The sequence below is a fragment of the Equus przewalskii genome, chromosome 17, assembly GCF_037783145.1.
Source record: "Equus przewalskii isolate Varuska chromosome 17, EquPr2, whole genome shotgun sequence".
NCBI lineage: Eukaryota > Metazoa > Chordata > Mammalia > Perissodactyla > Equidae > Equus > Equus przewalskii.
Window position 1 is genome coordinate 11,649,382 of NC_091847.1, and position 18,427 is coordinate 11,667,808.

Consider the following 18,427-nt stretch of genomic DNA (forward strand, 5'->3'; position numbering starts at 1 on the left):
TCATGTCTCAAGGGAGAGGGAGATACTCCCTGTGTCTGAGCATCCCAGCCTGGACTCTGCCCATCTGCCACAGGTGTCACCTCTCCTCGCATCCTGACTCGGCTCTCATCCATGCTCACTGGGGAGACTGCAGCCTCTCGGAGGGGTTATCCCTCCTGGACCCCATGTCCAGCATACGTTTCCGTGGGTGCAGGACCCCGGCCATGGGATCACCCTCTTGAGTCTCAGCCTGCCCCAGACACAGGCGCCAGAGCAAGGAAGTGGAGCTCCAGGTAACAGTGTAAACCCTGACAGTCAGGTCACACCTAAGAGCTGGTTTTGCCCAAATTAGCCCTTCCTATCCTGGAACAGCCTGAGAGATGGGCCGGCGTGACCTCACTTAGCCCAACCACAAAGCCTAGAGGGAAGTGAAAAAAGGGGGACCCCTGTTCTTTCCACCTGTAGCTCTGTTTTCTCCTGCCTGCAGCCCTACCATCTAAGCCACCCCCAACAGGTCCAGCAGTCCTCTCCCCACCAAGGTCCCTGCATCTCTGGACTGGCTCAGTGCCCGCTATTACTCTTCTCAGCCATGGACCAATATTCATTGGCTGCATGGGTGTGATCCTGGGAATCACCCCCAGCTCTGCATCTTACCTGCCCGCCTAAACATTCTGGATCAATCTAAGGCCTGTGTCACTCAGACCTGGCCTTGAGCTGGTTGCTCCAGCCCATGGCTCTTGGGGTCACACTTGCTTGGACAGGGTCCTTGGTCCTAAGTTCTTCACCCTGCTGTCTCCCCGAGATCTGTCTGCAATCACCTATGGGGCCTGTAACTTTATGCCCACCCCATAGGGCTCTCACCCCATGTCTTGGCCACCACAGTCCCACACCAGGCCAGGATTCTGGAAGCCCCTTTTGCCAAGGAAGGGGATTCAGGTGCACAGACCCCCTTGCCCCTGAAGCAGCAGCTCCTCCTTTCCCATCCTCCTTTGAGGAGTCCCAGTCTGGAGGGGAGGGGGCCAAACCTGGGCTCTGAGTGAAGTTGTCCACCTGTTGCTTCAGGTGCTCCTGTCTGACACGGACGTCGGTGAGCTGGGCCTGCAGGAATTGCAGCCTCGGTGCACCCCCAGCCAGGCGTGGGGCGTGCGCTGACTGGAACGAAAAGAACGACGGGCTGTCCCCAGTGGCCGGCGTTTCATCGGCGAACTGCATCTCCAGGGCCCAGAGCCGCTTCTGCAGATTCAGAACTGGACACCCCGCCCCCCCCCGCAACATTCTTTTAGGGACCTCATTAAAGCCTGGGGCATTTGAGCATATCCTTGACATTCTTGCGTCATGTGTGTATCACTTCTGGATGTCCTGAATACGTAAACACACATTTCACGTGCTGTGAGGACCCAGCGTGAGCACAGAGCTTTTTCTATATCTTACACATGTGCACTCCACACTCAGGCAAGACATTATGGGTCCATAGCACATTCCTGCCTGGTCTAGAGACGTCCCCACTGCGTCACAATCAACCCTCAACCTTCAAGCAATTAAGAGCTTTACGTGGGCTCTAGGCGTGAATGCACAACAACTAATATGCTGGTCTGACCCAATCCTGTCTGACCTTAATATGCATGTGACGTGTGTTTATGACAATGGGGCACGTGACATTCTTGAGTGACCCCAGTGTCTGCTGATGGAATTGCTGCATGACCTTAACATTTGGACGGGGAACACTTTGAAAGCAAAATCACATTAAAATGAACACTGATCAACAAAGCCCCTTCTCACTCAGAGGTGGGGAGTCACTGGCGTGAGATGCACATGGCATACGCGTGTGGATTTGTTGTACCTTTTCCTAACTTAGACACACACAGGCTCACGTGTGCATTCTCTCTCTTTCACACACACACACACACACACACACACACACACACACACTCCCTTCTCTGCTTGTCCCCTCCTGCCTCCATCACTGTGGCTGCTCAGGGACTGAGAACTGTCTCCCAGTGGGTGGGCAGCACTGGATCCAGAGCTCTCCACTCAACCCGAGCCCTGTGTCTGATGGGGCCATGTTCAGTCACCCCAGGAGGCGCCGGACAGGACCAAGACTGCCTTACCCTTCACGACCAGCAACCCGGCACCCGCAGTGAGCAGAACCAGGTAGATGGACACCATGGCCAGGAAGCAGCTCATCCCATATTTCTTCTTGGGCTTTGGATCTGAAACACAATGTGGGAAAAAGGCGGCTGCTGCAGAGGGCAGAGAGCAGGGTGCCCCAACCGGTGCCCGGATCCCCTTTGTATGAGCAGAGGGCTCCGGGTGAGGTCGAGGGAAGAGACACAAAGGCCCACTCCCCCTAAATCTTTCCCCAATCCTCCTCTTGCCACAAGATAAGAAGTACCATTGTTGGTTGCTCATTTGTGGTACACAATCCCGGTGCCATGCAGCATTAGTTGGAAGAATACTGTCCTTAAGCCAGGTGTGACGTCACTGTCGGAGCCCCAGCACAGTGCCTGGCCACCCGTGGCTCTCAACTGATGTTTATTGGATGAATTAATGAATTAACATATGTAAATTTCAAAATTGTAAGAGGAGGAGGCTTGTTCCCATTTTACAAACAATGAGTGAGGTTTGGAGAAGTTGAAAAGCCTATTAGGTAATAAGATGCAGGTATGGAACTCATGTCCAGGCCTTTGTTTTCTTTTTCTTTAGATTTTATAATTATAAAAGTAAAATGTGCTTAATATAACTTACCAAACAATGTAAAGAGAATTACAAATGTTAATAATCTTGTAATTAGGGACCTCAGGAGACCTCCGTCCCTTGAGGTTCTAACCCGCTGAGGTAACCTTGTTAGCATTCTGCTGTGTGGCCTTCCTCCCGTCCCCCTTGCTCTCAGAGACTTGCAAACCCATATGCTCCTAGATAGACTGTTTTTTTCTTTTAATTTTACACGGATGATATCATATTACATATAATATAGCATATTGCTCTCTGCAATGAATGATTTTCCGTGGCCATTCCTCTAGTTTTCTTTGTAAAGAGAGATTGAACTATTCATTTTAATAGCTGCCTAATACTCCTTAAAGACAAAAGCCGCAGTCCATGCAAGCATTTCCCTATAGACAAGCTGCTTCCAGTTTCGGGCATTACAAAGAACTGCAGTGGCTCCAGCTGCAGTCTTTCTCCCATGCCAGCTGTCTCCCTCTTTAGGAGCATCCAAAGGCAGGGGCCCAGCCTGCAGAAGGCCTTGTGATTCCCACAGTGACACTGACTGAACCCCGACCCTGCTCCAGGCAGGGACCAACATCATCTCCGATCCTTGCAGCAATCCTGCAAAGTAGATCTTACCACCTCCTTCTATAGAGGAAGACCTGGGGTTCAGAGAAGGCAAGCTGGCACATCAGGCACGTGACCCCTGTTCCATCTAACCCCAAGGCCTGAGCTCACCTCATGGGGAATCTTCACCGAGATAAACCATATCCTGGGACATAAAACAAACCTCAACAAAATGCAAAAGAAATGAAGTCGTATGGAGTATGTTCTTTAACAATGCAATCAAAATAGAAATCGACAACAGGTAGCAACAGGAAAATCTCCAAACACCTGAAAATTTCTTTTAAAAACTTTTAAATAATGCATGAACCATAGAGAAAGTCTCAAAAAAAAAAGGCCAGAACTGAATGAAAGAATGCAACATATCAAATTATAGGATTCAGCTAAAGCAGCACCAAGAGGGAAATTTAGAGTATTAAATACCTACATTCTAAATAAGGACAGGTCTCAAATCAACAAACTAAGTTCCTACCTCAAGAAACTAAAAAAGAAGAGCAAAACCCTAAGCAACCATAAAAAAAGAAATAATAAAGATCAGAGCATAAATCAATGAGATTTAAAATACAAATACAAAGGAGAAAATTAATAAAACAAAATGCTGGTTCTTTGAATAAAATCAATAAAGTTGATAAAGCTATAGCAAGACAGATAAAGACAAAAAGAAAAAAGACACAAATCACCAATATAAGGAGTAAAACAGGGGCTATTACCACAGATCCTGCGGCCATTAAAAAAAATAAGGCAAGGGGTCAGCCCCATGGTGTACTGGTTAAGTTTGGCACACTTGGCTTTGGCATCCCAGGTTTGTCCATTCAGATCCCTAGCATGGGCCTACACCACTAGTCCGGCAGCTGTGGTGGCAAACCACATATAAAGTGGAGAAAGATTGGCACAGATGTTAGCTCAAGGCTAATCTTCCTCAAGCAAAAAACGAGGAAGATTGGCAACAGATCTTAGCTCAGGGCTAAGATTCCTCAGCAAAAAAAACAAAAAAACAAAAAAGGAAATACTAACTTTATGCTCACAACTTAGAAGAAATGGGCCTATTCCTCAAAAACCACAAATTACCAATAGTCAATCAATATAAAATAGATAAGATGAATATCTATAACTATTAAATAAATTTAATTTGTAATTAAAATCTCCTGAAAAGAAATATCCAGGCCCAGATGATCTTATTGGAGTATCCTAACAAAACTTTAAAAAAGAACTAACACGAACTTTATACAATTTCTTATAGATAACAGAAGAGTGGAGAGCACTTCCTAACTCATTTTGAGTTCTAGATTATCCTGATATGAAAACCAGACAAAGACAGTACAAAAAAAGAAAACTAAAGATCAATATCTCTCATGAAATTTGACACAAAAATTTTCAACAAAATACTAATAAGCCGTTTCAAGAAACATATAAAAAGAATTTATATACCATGACTAATGGAATTTCTAGGTATGCAAGACTGGTTCAATATCCCAAAATCAATCAATCAGTATGACCCACCATATCGACTAGCTAAAGAAGAAAAATCATATAATCATATAATTGATGCAGAAAAAGCACTTGACAAAATCCAATTCATCATAAAACTCATAATTATAATTCATAATTACAACTCATAATAAATAACAAATTCATAATAAAAACTCTCAGTAAACTAGAAATAGATGAGAACTTCCTCAACTTAAGAAAAAAAAGAGCATCTACAAAATATCTAAAGCTAACATCATGCTTAATGATGAGACAGAATATTTTCCTCCTAAGCTTGGGAACAAGGCAAAGACGTCTGTTCTCACTGTTGTATGCAATCATATTCCTATATACCACTGGCAAACAAGTGGAACTCAAAATTAAAACACAATGGCTCCAAATAAAATGTAATATTTAGATATAAATTTAACAAAATTTATACAGGATTTATGTGCTGAATATTACAAATCCCTGATTTTAAAAAATTAAAGACCTAAAAAATGTGGAGATATACCATGTTCATGGATTGATGTCAATTCTCCTCAAATTAATCTATAGGTGCAATACAATTCCTACAAAATCCCAGCAAGGTTTTTTGTATGTATAGATAAGCTTATACTAAAATTTATATGGAAAAACACAAGCCATAAAATAGCTAAAATCAACTTGATAACAAAGAATAAAATATGAGGAATAACTCTATCTGATGTCACGGCTTACAATAAGCCTACGGTAATCAAGACAGTGTAGCATTGGTAGAGAAATAGACATATAGATCAAAGGAACAGAATAAAGAATACAGAAATAGACCTACATAAACATGCCCAACTGATTTTTGACAAAGGTGCCAAAGTAGCTTAATGGAGGAAGGATGCCTTTCAGCAAATGATGTTGGAGCAATTGGACGTCCACAGGCAGAACAGAACAAAGAAACCTTGACCCAAACTTCAACATCTTATTAAAAAAATCAACTCAAAATGAAATGAGGACTTAATTATAAAATGTGAAACTATAAAACTTTTAAAATTAAACATAGGAGAAAATCTTTGGGCCCTAGGGCTAGGTAAAGAGTTCTTAGACGTTACACCAAAAGCACAACCCATAAAAGGAAAAACTGATAAGTTGGACCTCAATAAAATTACACGTTTTTGCTTTGCAAAAGACTCTGTTAAGAAGATGAAAAGGCTTGGAGAGTTACTGACTGGGAGAGAATATTTGCAAACCGTATCTGGCAAAAGAGTTGAATTTCAAATATATAAAGAACTCCCAAAACTAACAGTAAAAAGACAAACGATCCAAATAAAACATTGGCAAAAGACATGAGATATTTCAATGAAGAGGATATACCAGTGGCAAATAGGCACATGAAAAGATATTCAACATCATGAGCCATTAGGAAAATATAAATTAAAATTACAATGAGATATCACTATCATACACCTACCAGAATTGCTAAAATAAAAACAGTAATAACATCAATTACTGGCAAGGACACAGAATACCGGACCAGTTGTACATTGCTGGTGGGAATGCAAAATGGGACATCTACGCTGGGAAAATAGATCATCTGCTTCTTGTAAACCCAAACATACACTTAGAATCCAGCAATTGCACTTAAAGCACATATCCCAGAGAAATAAACACTTATGCTTACACAGAAACTTTTACATGAGCGGTTATGGCAGCTTTATTTGTAACAGCCAAACACTGGAAACGATCCATGTCTTCCAGTGGGTGAATGGTTAGACAAACTGTGGGACATTCATATCATGGAATAACACTCATTAATAAGAGGAACCAACTATTGACGCATGCAACAAGTTGGATGGATCTCAAGGGAATTATGCCATGGGAAAAAAGGCAGTCTTAAAAAAGTTACATATGGTGTAATTCCATTAATATGAAGTTCTTTAAATAACACAATTACAGAAATAGGGACTGTATTAGGGGTTTCCAGGGAGAGTGATTGCTGTTGAGGGAGGGAGGGATATGTGTGGCTAGAAAGGAGGAGCATGAGAAAGACTTTTGTGGTGATAGAACAGTTTTGTGTCTTGCTTTTTGGTGGTAGTTACACAAACATATACACAGGATAAGATTGTAGAGAATCATATACATACATACAGAGGAGTGTTTGTAAAACTGGTGAACCCTAAATAAACCCTGTGGGGTGCACCAGCATCAGTTTCCTGGTAGTGAGGCTGTCCTCTAGCTGTGCCAGGTGTTGTCACTGGGGGAAAGTGGTCGAGGGTCACAGAGACTTCCCCGTACATGTTTTGCAATTTTCTGTGAATCTGTAACTGTTTCACAATAAAAAGTTAAAAAAACCCCACAAAACTCTAGGGTAAAGCCAGATGCTTAAAAGTGCTGAGAAATAGTGACACAGCAAAGAACTAAGTCAGAACAATGACACGAAATGACAGTAGTCACATCAGCAAGGCTGACTCAGAATGGACTCTGGGGGTTAAGGTCTGTTCGGAGGATGTTTAAAATTATCTTTAGAGCAGGAAGAAGGGACAGCTAGGCCCACTGCTGGGACCCACTGCCTAATTAAAATAAATAACAGCAACATCACCTATAACTTCTCTAGCTGTACCTTTGGGGTCTTCTCTGTCAAGGAGAATGTTCTTTGGACTGAAATTTGAAGACGTATCATGAAGAAAGATGTGAAGCCTGAAATAGCTGAGGGTTCAGGGTGAGACGTCCAGAGAGACGACGTCCCACAGACCTGCTTGCCAATGTGGGAGCAGAAGTCCCTGAGGGACCAGACACGGCAGGGGAGGGACAGGAAGACTCCAGCCAGACGGGGGTTCGTAATTTTCACAGAGGTAGAAAGGAGCACGTCTCAGAATGATATCGTCAACAGGGACGAATGAAAGATCTCCCGTTCAAGCTCAAGGCTCCCCCGTTGAGGGGAGATGGGACTGACACCGATTCACAAGGAAAGACCTGGGGTTGTGTGGGACCTCTATGGCAGCAAGAGCCCCTGCCATGTCGAGCCTCTCCAGAAAACTAAAACAATCTTCGGCAGACAAAAATAAGTAAAGTGAAGATGCCTGCGGCCACTTAGTGCTCAAGCAACTACAGTTCGGCCTCAATTTATGTTGGGGCTACGTCTCAACAAACCCATCGTAAGTTGAAAATATCATTAAGTCAAAAATGCATTTAATACACCTCACCTGCTCAACATCCTAGCTCAACCTAGCCTACCTTAAACGTGCGCAGAACACTTACGTTTGCCTACAGTTGGGCAAAATCATCTCACACAGAGCCTATTTTATAATCAAGTGTTGAATACCTCATGTGATTGATCGAATACTGTAGTGAAAGTGAAAAACAGAATGGTTGTATGGGTACAGAATGGCTGTAAGTGTGTGGGTGGTTCACCCTCGTGCTCACGGGGCTGACTGGGAGCTCGGGGCCGTTGCCACTGCTCGGCACCCCAAGAGAGTATCGTCTGCATATTGCTAGCCCGGAGAAAGACCAAAATTCAAAATTCGAAGTACAGTTGTTATCACATGCATATCGCTCTCGCACCATGGTAAAATCAAAAAATCCTAAGTCGAACCATCATAAGTCAGGGACCATCTGTTGTTTTATTCATCTCAGTAACCCCTGAGGGGGACACTATGTCACAGAGCCTCTCAGTGATTACTGTCCATAAGGGCATTCATCTAGAAAGTTCCATATGTTATATGATTGTATGAGAAGACAGAAAGTTGTCAGTACATGCAGGAAAATGTTCCATCCAAACTGGAGTGATTTGGGTTCGGGTTAGATTTTTAGTTGTGGCATCCATAACCCGGGTCAGGACTCTGGGGTTCACCCTAGACCCTTGCATCTCTCTCACTTGCCCATCCCATTGCTATAGTCCTACTGACTTTGACCTCTAACATCTCTCCAGAGCATTCTCTCCTTTCCTTCCTTAAAACCACTGCCTCTCAGCATCTCTTGCTGCCACGCTCCTTTCTGTCCTCAGCATTACTCTTCCCAGCTGGTCCTCCATTTGTGCTAGTGAGTAATCTCAAATCCAAACGAATGTCTCTCAACCCAACCCCACCGCCGTCCAAGCTTCCCATTTTCCCCAAGATAAAGTCCAAATGAGCTGATCCCAGTCTGCGTCCCCACTCGGCTTCCTTACTCAGTTTTGGCCCAACAGAGTGGAGCTGTTTGTATTTCTCTGAATAGTCCTTGTGAATATATTGTAAACATGTGGTGCCCTACCCCTGCCCTAGCCACCGTCTCCTTTCTCTAACTAACCTCCATTATCCGTTAAACTTTAAAGAGGTCTCAGCTGTCCAGGGCCCGTACCAGGTTAGATGCCACCACAATGTCCTGTGTGAATATCCATCGCAGCCCATGATGAATTGTACAGAAACAGTCAGGTTATGGCGGGCTCACCCTGCCTACCTCCTGCTGGCACCGACACGACTGCGGGCTCCCTGAGGCCAGAGGCCGTGTTCATTCTGGTCTGTTCCCCTGGTACTGAGTGCAGAGCCCAGCACATGGTAGGTGCTGAATATGTTTGATGGCTGAATTCGCTTGAGCATTTTCTGTACCTTGAGGAGCCCTGTGTCCAGAATGCTGTACTCCCCAAAGCTCTGAATAGCCACCAACTGTTAAAGTCAGTTGCGCACACACCTTCTTTGTTACCATGCTGGAAATTCCAAAAGGCAGGGCACCAACCATTTGTCTTTGTACCCCTCAATTCCAGCTGGCGACCTGCGCAGACAGACGCTGGATGGGAGGGACAGTGAGGCCAGGGGACAGAGCTGCAATTGTTCCTGAACAGACAACTTCCAGAAAAGATTAGGAGGGGAAATGACTGATGGACTTGGAAGGTGAGTCCAAGAGGATATTCTAGAATGGAGAGTCAGAGATCCCCTCTGGAAAGTGCTCGCTGGTGACTTTAAATGCTACAAATTCTGGATTTAAAAAGTGCACCACCTGTGTAACCCTGAGGGAGAAAATAAAGATAACGTGGACTGGATTTTTAAAACCTGAGTTTAATCTGAGACAAACAGTTACAAAGCTATGAACATATCCTAGCCAACACGAAATGCAGAAAGCGCTCTCTGATAAACACAATAGTTCTAACAGAAGACACCTTAAAGAACTTAAAGGAATTCCATGAAATAAACACGCGGCTCTGGGCTTCAGTTTGGGGGAACTTTTTCATCCTTCTTGTTTTGTATTGCCATTTCATCACACAACCTGTGCGTCAGGATAAGACACCCATAAAAAGGAGGGGTATATAATAAGCATTGGCATTAATCTAAGGGAAAATATTTAAATACAATTTAAAGGAATTGAGAAGCTAAAAAAAACCCCAACTAAATGCTAAAGATACAGCATCTCTTGCTAGCATTGCACAAACTCCACAATGAAGCATTTTAGAAATGTATTAATGAGAGCCTGGTACGAAGCTAGACTTTCTATCGACTTGTCCATTCTTCTGTGGCCAACAGACAGGATCACGGGGCAACACCATTATTGGGGAGTAGCACCTTACCATTGATCTCGAAGGTCTCCATGGCGGTGAACATGGTTGGTTCGAGAGCTGCTCTTTCTCCGGGGCCGTTCAAGGACTCTTCCTCCTTTAAAATTTCCTTATTTTCCATTGCTAAGCTTTATAGGTGGCCAAAGTCCTGGGGCCAGCAGAAATGGTCCCCTCAAGAGGAACCACTTGGAGAAATATTGTTCCCATTTAAGTACTGCAGCCAGTTGTAGACCACACAGCACTTCCCTTTGGCTCCGATTTCTGAATTTGCAAAATGTTTCCTGATGTGATCAGGATTGGGCATTTCTCAAAAGCGAGCTATCCACATGTGGAGCTCCTGCTTAGTGCCACTGCTCGTTAAAAGGGGAGTCCAGGAGGATTGGGGGCACAAGTCACAGGTCCTTGAAACCACCTCTTTCTCCTGGGCCTCCAAGGACAGGGAGCTGGATGAGTTGGGAGGATGTTTCTCTCCCTCCCCTCTGCTTATCCAGGCCCTGCCATCGTCCCAGACTCAGCTCGCTGTCCCAGCACCTCTCCAGCCACACTGAAACCTCCCTCTTCTGATGCACTTCTACCCTGGGGTTCTACCCTGGGGTTCTGCCCTTGCTTCTCAAAGTGTGGTCCCTGGACCAGCAGTTTCAGCATCACCTGGCAACTTGTTAGAAATTCAGAGTGTCAGGTCCCACCCCATAGAGACTGAATCCAAGTCTGCCCAGGATCCCCAGGTGATGTACGTGCACTTTCAAGTTGGAGAAGCCCTGCTCTGTACCACACATTTCAGCATTTAATTATATTTCTCCTTACAGTTTTCCCATGTTCTGCGTGTCCCCATGTGTGCTGGCTCTGGTGCCAGTAGGATCTAAGCAACTTGAGGGGAGAAACCCCCTCCCCACCTCTTTCGTGCCAGGCCCTCTCTACCAGGAGGTTACAGAGCATGGTGGGTGAGACACAGACCCTAAGAGCTGCAGTGCCGGCCCTCAGTTTCCGCCTCCTCCACGTAGCAGCTCTGTGACGGTGGGCAAGTCACTCAAGCTTTGAGCACCTCATGTTCCACCTTTGTAAAATAAGGAAGATGGTGCGAATTGCTGTGCGTATTAAATGACTTCAATCACCGAAGGTGGCTAGGATGGCACCTGGCGGGCAATGAGCGCTAAGGTCCTGTTGCTGTTATTCTCATTGGAGACACTGTGAACCTACTGGGTGCCAGGCAGATGAAGCCAAGAGCTTTTGCCTCAGAGGAGTTCCCAGTCTAGTATGCAGCATGGATGTGGATGCAGCCGAATTCCAGAAATTGCTCACTGCAGAGGTGATTAAAGCACCTGAGAGGACCGCAGAGGCCTGGGGGCGGGGTGGGAGTGCCCCCAAGAGCCTTACATCAGATCTGGGCATAAAGGGATGGCTGGGAGTTTACCTGGAAAACAAGATAAAGCGAGGGCTTTCCAAGCGCAGCCTCACGGAGGCAGGACGGCTTGGGGACAGGGAACCATGAGACTTACGGGCTCTTCGGAACATATGAGTTGGCAGGAAATGAGGCTGGGCCCAGCTAAGCCACTTTCTTTGGCCTGTGACATGGCAGAGAACAAAAGAGAAAAGAATCTCAGGAAAGTGAGCTACTGGCAATGTCCCACTAGCAGAGGTCCCCAGTGGTGCCTACAATTTCAACGTTCAGGAAGTCACTGGTTTGGGCTGAGGGATAGGAGCAGAAGCCAGGACAGAAAAAGTTAAAAGGAGAGAGTTGGAAGTGAGGAAGTGAAGGCAGCTGGCTGCTCCAGTCAGAAGTTTGGGGACAGAGCGAACGACAAAACCCCCAGGCCAGGGAACCCACTCCCTCAGGCTGCAATGCCTCCTCTGTCTGCCTGGTCAGCTCAGCTCTGACCAAGGGCGGGCCTCATTCACGGGCGTGGGGAAGGGGCTCATTGCAAAACGCTGTGACTAATTACCTAGTGCCACCATCTTTGGAGGGAGCATTTAGTGGCTGCCATGTGTAGTCATTTCAGCTCTGACTATGGGGCCAGACAGACCTGGGACCTAAACCCAACTCTTTCATTAACTTGCTCTGTGACCTTGGGTGACTGACTTAACTTCTCTGAACCTCAGCACAAAGTAAGAGCTCATAGAATCATGAACCGTTACCCAGGATTTATTAGGTGCCACACACTGTGCTAGACATTTACGCATATTACTCAACGCTCCCAGCTTGGAACTTGCCTCACATCTTGTAGTTAGAAAGAGATGACGCCAGAATTCGATTCGAGGGCCTCTTGCCTGTGCGGCGTGGCTTAAACCCAGTTTAATCCAGGAGCTGTAATCCAGAGGTTTGGATCAGAGGAGCTTTGTGAAAACACACCTGCCAATCCCCACCTCCAGCCCAAGGCTCTTGTAATAAAGTCCATGCTGGTTCTCCAGCGCAGCCAGGCTGAGGACAGCTGCGGAGAGCAATGAAGCGGCTACACACAACACGGAGACCCGCGTGAGCCCTCAGGGCTGCCTCCTGGGAGGATCCATTAGGTTGAACCATACGAAATTACTGATATTTGTCCATTTTTGACATGCAATAAATGGATACTTCTTAGGATTCAAGCTAATGCATCCAGCCTGCAGGGCCGGGACTAGAGCGAGCCAGCTGAGGCGCTGGCCTGGAGTGCAGAAGACTCAGCAATCAAGATAAATTTTAACACAATATTTTAAAATCCAAAGTTAAGGCAAAAAGCCTGTCATGAACAAAATATCAGCATTTTAAATAAAGATGGGGCAGCATGCTGTACTTGCAATGGCTGGTGACTCGCTCAGCCTGGTCCCAGCCCTGCTCGTTGCTCTGTGCTTCAGCGCCCCTATTTGCAAATTGGGGAGCCAGTGGTTGCCCTGTTTGCCCATAGGATGGCTGGAGGATCAAACGAAATAATAAAAGTATAAGTGTGCTTGTAAATGAAAGAACTCTCAGAAGAGTAGCATCTTATACCAAGACAGCACATCATGTGAAAGTCCTGCGTTGTCAATGTTACCAGAAAAAATCCCTTAAATCTTCCATAAAGTACAAAACACACAATTTAGGAAACACTGTACAGTTTCTTCCTAAGTCCCACTCAGACATTTTTATCTCCAGGAATGCATATCTGGCTGTTACTTCCCTTGCGCACCAGATAAAGTGGTCAACTTGCATTTGGGGACCAAGAAATGCATGGTTTCACTTTATTTTTCTAGCAGAGTACGAATAATTGGATTGGAGAATTTAAACGTGTGTTCAGAGTGGCTCCGATTGTTATGTCAAGTTTTGATATTCTCCAAAGTGGCCTCCAAGTGGCTCACCAGATTTTATTAGACGGGGTAATGGAGCTGGAGTGCCAGGCCAGTGTGACTCCACTCCTGGTGGCCTCTGCAGAGCTTGACTGTCTGTGAACTAGTGGGTCCCAAACTCTTTTAGTCAATGGGCCACCTAGCAGATTACCAAGAACTCCTGAATAACCACATTCCAGCTTAAAACCAGGGCAGCCATGTTAACGCAGGATGTGAAAAATCACTGACATAAACTCAAAGTATTCAAAATAGGCAGAGAAAACCCCACAGCAAGCAGGCAGGCCAGGTCTCCATGGTGGTCTCTGAGTCCATGTCACACCTCGCTGGCTGTTAGGCCATTTGTTCAGCCGTCTGCTTGGGCTCACCAGCAGAAACGATAGAAAGGGGCACCTGGGCTAAAGACAATGTATAAGAGACAGATGTTAAAAATTTCTATCCATTGACTTCATTTTTGCGGCTAGCTGTGCATGACAGCAGTGGTCAGTGTCCCCAGGCCTAGCTCAGTGCTTCTTAGTGCGGTAATTTCATTAATGGTACTTAATGAAGTTTAATAACTGCTGATTAATTTTAAAAATAAAATAACACAAATGACCACCAATTAAGATAATTAAGATAATTAAAATTAAGATAAATTGTGGTACATCCATTCAACAGGATGCTACTCGGCAATATAGAGAAATAAGCAGCAACACGGATGAATCTCAGAAGTAATGACATTAAGTGAAAGAAGCTGGATCTCAAGTGGACGTATTGTATGATTTCATATATGTAGGTTCCAGAGCAAGCAACACTCATCTATAGTGTTAGCAAACAGAGCCATGGTTTCCTGGGGTCAGGGTAGGGGACACTTGGCTGCAGAGGAGCCCGAGGGAAATTTCTGGGGTGATGACAATGTTCTGTATCTTGATTGGGGTGTTAGTTACAAAACTCGTTGAAATTTGCACTTGAAATGTACATATAGTATTCAAATTATACCTCAATAAAGTTAATTAAAATGGAATTTAGGGGCCGGCCCCGTGGCCAAGTGGTTAAGTTCGCGTGCTCCACTTCAGCAGCCCAGGGTTTTGCTGGTTTGGATCCTGGGTGTGGACCTGGCACCGCTCATCAAGCGATGCTGAGGTGGCATCCCACATAGCAGAGCCAGAAGGACCTACAGCCAGAATATATAACTATGTACTGGGGGACTTTGGGGAGAAGAAGAAGAAAAAACACCCCAGAAGTTAAAGGAAAAAAGATAACAGAATCATTATGGTTGGACCTTGGCCCAATTCACAGAAGTTCATGCTTTGAGAGCCATTGGAGGGTGATGATGCCGGCCTCCTAGCAACAGGTGTAGACGGGGGGAGGTTCCCCAGGCGCAGCACAGGTAAGGCCTCACTGAGTCACCCACATCCTCTGTTCCTGGTGTTGGGTTCCTTACATACACTCTGGGATTGCCAAGTCAGGACTGCAGCCCATGCTCTCAAAACAGATGAAAGAAAAGGGAAGGAAACTGGTCTGTGGTGAGAATTTCCCACTGACCCACCCTTCCACCCAGGGCCCACCCAGGGCAAAGGCCAGCGAGGCAGTTGTGCCTCCCTGGTCTGATTTCAGGAACACAAGTTGCCTGACCTCAGATACCACACTCTCCCTTTTTAACACTTGCAATGTTTTCACTGGGGCCCAAACTTTCATTCCCCAAATTAAAATGTATTCCCTCCTAGGAAAGGAAATAGTGACTTATTCACACTGAAGTGTAAATGAGCAGGTTTGGGGAGTTGGAAGAGATGCAGGAGCAGGAGACAGTGGGACCATCCCAGACGTTGGAAGTCTCTGCACAAGAATGTGTTAAATACGCACCGAAAGAAAAGCAAGAGCCACTATGAGAAATTTTGCAGGTTTCACAGTTGTGCTGAAGCTCGTCTGTGCTAATTCTCATTGATCTAAAGCAATTTTGCCTGAGCAATCCTCGGCTGAGAGCAAATGGGATGGAACAGAGAAGATAGGAAATCCATCAGAATTGCTGTGGAGGTAGCTGTCAGTCAGCCTCATTCACTCAACAGGTGTTTACTGGGTGCCTCCTATGTCCCAAGCTCTGTGCTGGTAAGAAAAGAAAACAGACCCTTCTCCTCCTCGATGAGCTTGTGATTCATCCTCCCTTAGTCACACGCTCCCAGGGTCATACCCTACCTTGTCATTTTTAGTCATTGTAAATCCTTCATAGCCGCTCACCCATTCCACCCTCTGACCACACCTCCTACCTTTCCAGATATCCCTTTAAGATACTACTTCCAACAATCCTTTGCCTCCAGGACTTCTGACCTGTTATTCTGCCACTCTGCCACTGTCCATTACCCCCTTCTTATCCTCTCTCCTACTTAATCAACTTAAATTTATGGTCAGTCATCATAATCACCTCTTTGCACACATCCTCAACTCCGTTGTCCCCTTTTGCTTCATTGTACTCACTTGACAAAGACCATAACAGGTTCGATCCAACCCTCCATGCACCTGAGTGTAACTGGGGAAAATGATGTGACCGTGTTGATGGTCTTGTTCTAATCCCTGACATGAACTGCAAATGAACCTTAATCCCATCTGAATTGTACTACAGTTCTTTATTCAACTCACTCTCCCAAACAACTCTTTCGAGCTTGTCTTCGCTCATCTTCACTTCAGCCCTTGTCTTCACTCTCAGCTGATGACCTTGCTCTCCTCTTTACTGAGAAAATTCAAGCAACCAGAAGTGAAATTCTCTAGCTTCCCACCAGCCACCCGTATCTCCACTGAGGATTCCACCTACCTTCCTATGACTTAGATGAACTTTCCAAGCTCCTATCAAGAGCCAGTCCCTCCCTCAACCTGGGCACTAAATCCCATTGCCTCTCCCCTGCTTAAGCTCATTTCCCAGGCAGCAGCTCTTCCTTCTCACTCCTCCCCAACATCAATTTTACAGTCTCTATTGGATTACTCCCAACTGCTGAGCATACATACTCTTATTTCTCCATCCTAAAAGACTTACTTTTGACTCACTTCCTACAACCTACTACCCAATTTTTTGCTCTCCTTTGTAGAAAACTTCCTCAAAATTGTTGTCTATACTCACTATCTACAATTCCTCTCCTCTCACACTCTTTTAAATCCACTCCAATGGAGCTTTCACCCCCATCACTCAACCAAAACTACTCTGGTTCCCATCACCAACGAACCCTGCATAGTGTCATCCTTTGGTCAAGTTTTAGCCCTCATTTTACTTGTCAGAAGCACTTCATAGGGTTGCTCACTCTCACCTCTTGAAATAATCTCTTCAGTTGTCTTCTAAGCATAGCACTCTCTTGATAGTTTTCCTACCTCGCTGGTCACTCTTGGTTTATTTTGCTGATTCCCTCTCTTTTTCCCCTGCCCCTAAATATTAGAGTGCTCCGGGGTTCTATTCTTTGTCATCTTTTCCATCTACACTCACTTCCTTGGTGATGTTATCTAGTTTTAAATTTCCCTATGTGTCATTATTCACAAATTTATCTTTCTAGATCAGAATTCTCTCTTAAACTTCAGATTCCTATTTCTACATATATGTCATATAGACATCTCAAGCTGTATGTGCTAAAATTGAACTCTTGATATTTCCTCCATTGATGGCAACATTATCACTCCAGTTGTTTCAACAAAAAATCTTGAAGTCAACCTTGACTCCTTTATCTCTCTCACTCTTTTTTCTCTCCCCATATTCAATCCATCAGGAAATCTTTTGGCTTTACCTTCAAAATATATCCAGAACTTGAAACTTCACATCGTCTCCCTGCTATGACTCTGGTGCAAGTCACCATGATCTCTCACCTGAATTATTTCAATAACTTTCTAATTGGTGTCCATGCTCTGTCCTTGCTCCCATATACGATCATGTGTTGCTTAATGATGGAGATACATTCTGAGAAATGCATTAAGTGACTTCACTGCTGTGTGAACATCATAGAGTGTACTTACGCAAGCCTAGATAGTGTAGCCTCCTACACACCTAAGCTGTATGGTGCTAATCCTATGGGACCACCATTGTATATGCAGTCCATTGTTGACCAAATGTCATTATGTGGCACCTGACTGTAGTCCACCTTCAATGTGACAGCCAGAGTTCTCCTTTTAAATATGAGTTAGGAGTGGTGTCAGGGACGATGATGGAGTAGGAAGCATCAGGAAACTCTCTCTCCAGCTGGACAAGAATTATGCTTGCAGAAACAGTCTAAAGTGACTGTTTGTAACCCTCGAGTCTATTTGAACATTTACAACTTCCAGGGAAGAGCTTGGCTAATGAATTGCAGTTAATTTCTATTGACTTTAGCCATCAGCATGGTGGCAGCTACCTCTCACCTGCCCCCAGCCCTATGGCAGGCATTTGTGGGGATAGCAACCCACATTTCTGGCATGACTTGCTAGAGGCTCTGTGTTCCGACTATGGATTGCTGTTTCAAATTTCCGAAGGGAAGACATGGAGGCTGTATGCTATTGTTTCAATCGCTGAATCAGCTTTCAGGAGATTTAAAGGAGCAGCACCTTTTGTTTTGGACTTTCAAAAACAATCCTATATACGGTGAAATTTAGAAAGCATGCTGAGTGAAAGAAGCAGGTTCAGAAAAGACCTGAGAAAACCTTAACTTTTATCTCAGGCTGATCCCCACACCTTACAAAAATAACAAGCAAATGAATAATAATAAAAAACCCTCAGCAAACTTTGCAGACGAAGGATAATCTGATTTACAGATTTGCCACATTATAAGATTCAAACGTCCAGCTTTCAACAAAAGAATCACATGGCATACAAAGAAATAGAAAAGAATGGCCCATTCAAAGGAATAAGATTATTGGACAGAAAATGTACTTAAGGAAGTC

The 18,427-nt window shown here is 44.8% G+C and overlaps 1 protein-coding gene across 1 annotated transcript in view; it reads right to left on the reverse strand.

Annotated features, from left to right (window-relative positions):
• Positions 1-12,572, reverse strand: part of MARCO (macrophage receptor with collagenous structure) — a 32,915-nt gene extending 20,343 nt beyond the window's left edge. Inside the window, exons 1-5 of the mRNA XM_008544350.2 lie at positions 12,479-12,572; positions 11,767-11,832; positions 10,283-11,681; positions 2,088-2,189; positions 1,005-1,226 (exon numbers count right to left, since the gene is read on the reverse strand). Of these exons, the coding sequence (XP_008542572.1) occupies positions 1,005-1,226; positions 2,088-2,189; positions 10,283-10,391 (433 nt within the window). The 5' untranslated portion in view covers positions 10,392-11,681; positions 11,767-11,832; positions 12,479-12,572. The remainder of the gene's footprint in view (positions 1-1,004; positions 1,227-2,087; positions 2,190-10,282; positions 11,682-11,766; positions 11,833-12,478) is intronic.
• Between the last annotated feature and the right edge of the window lie 5,855 nt (positions 12,573-18,427).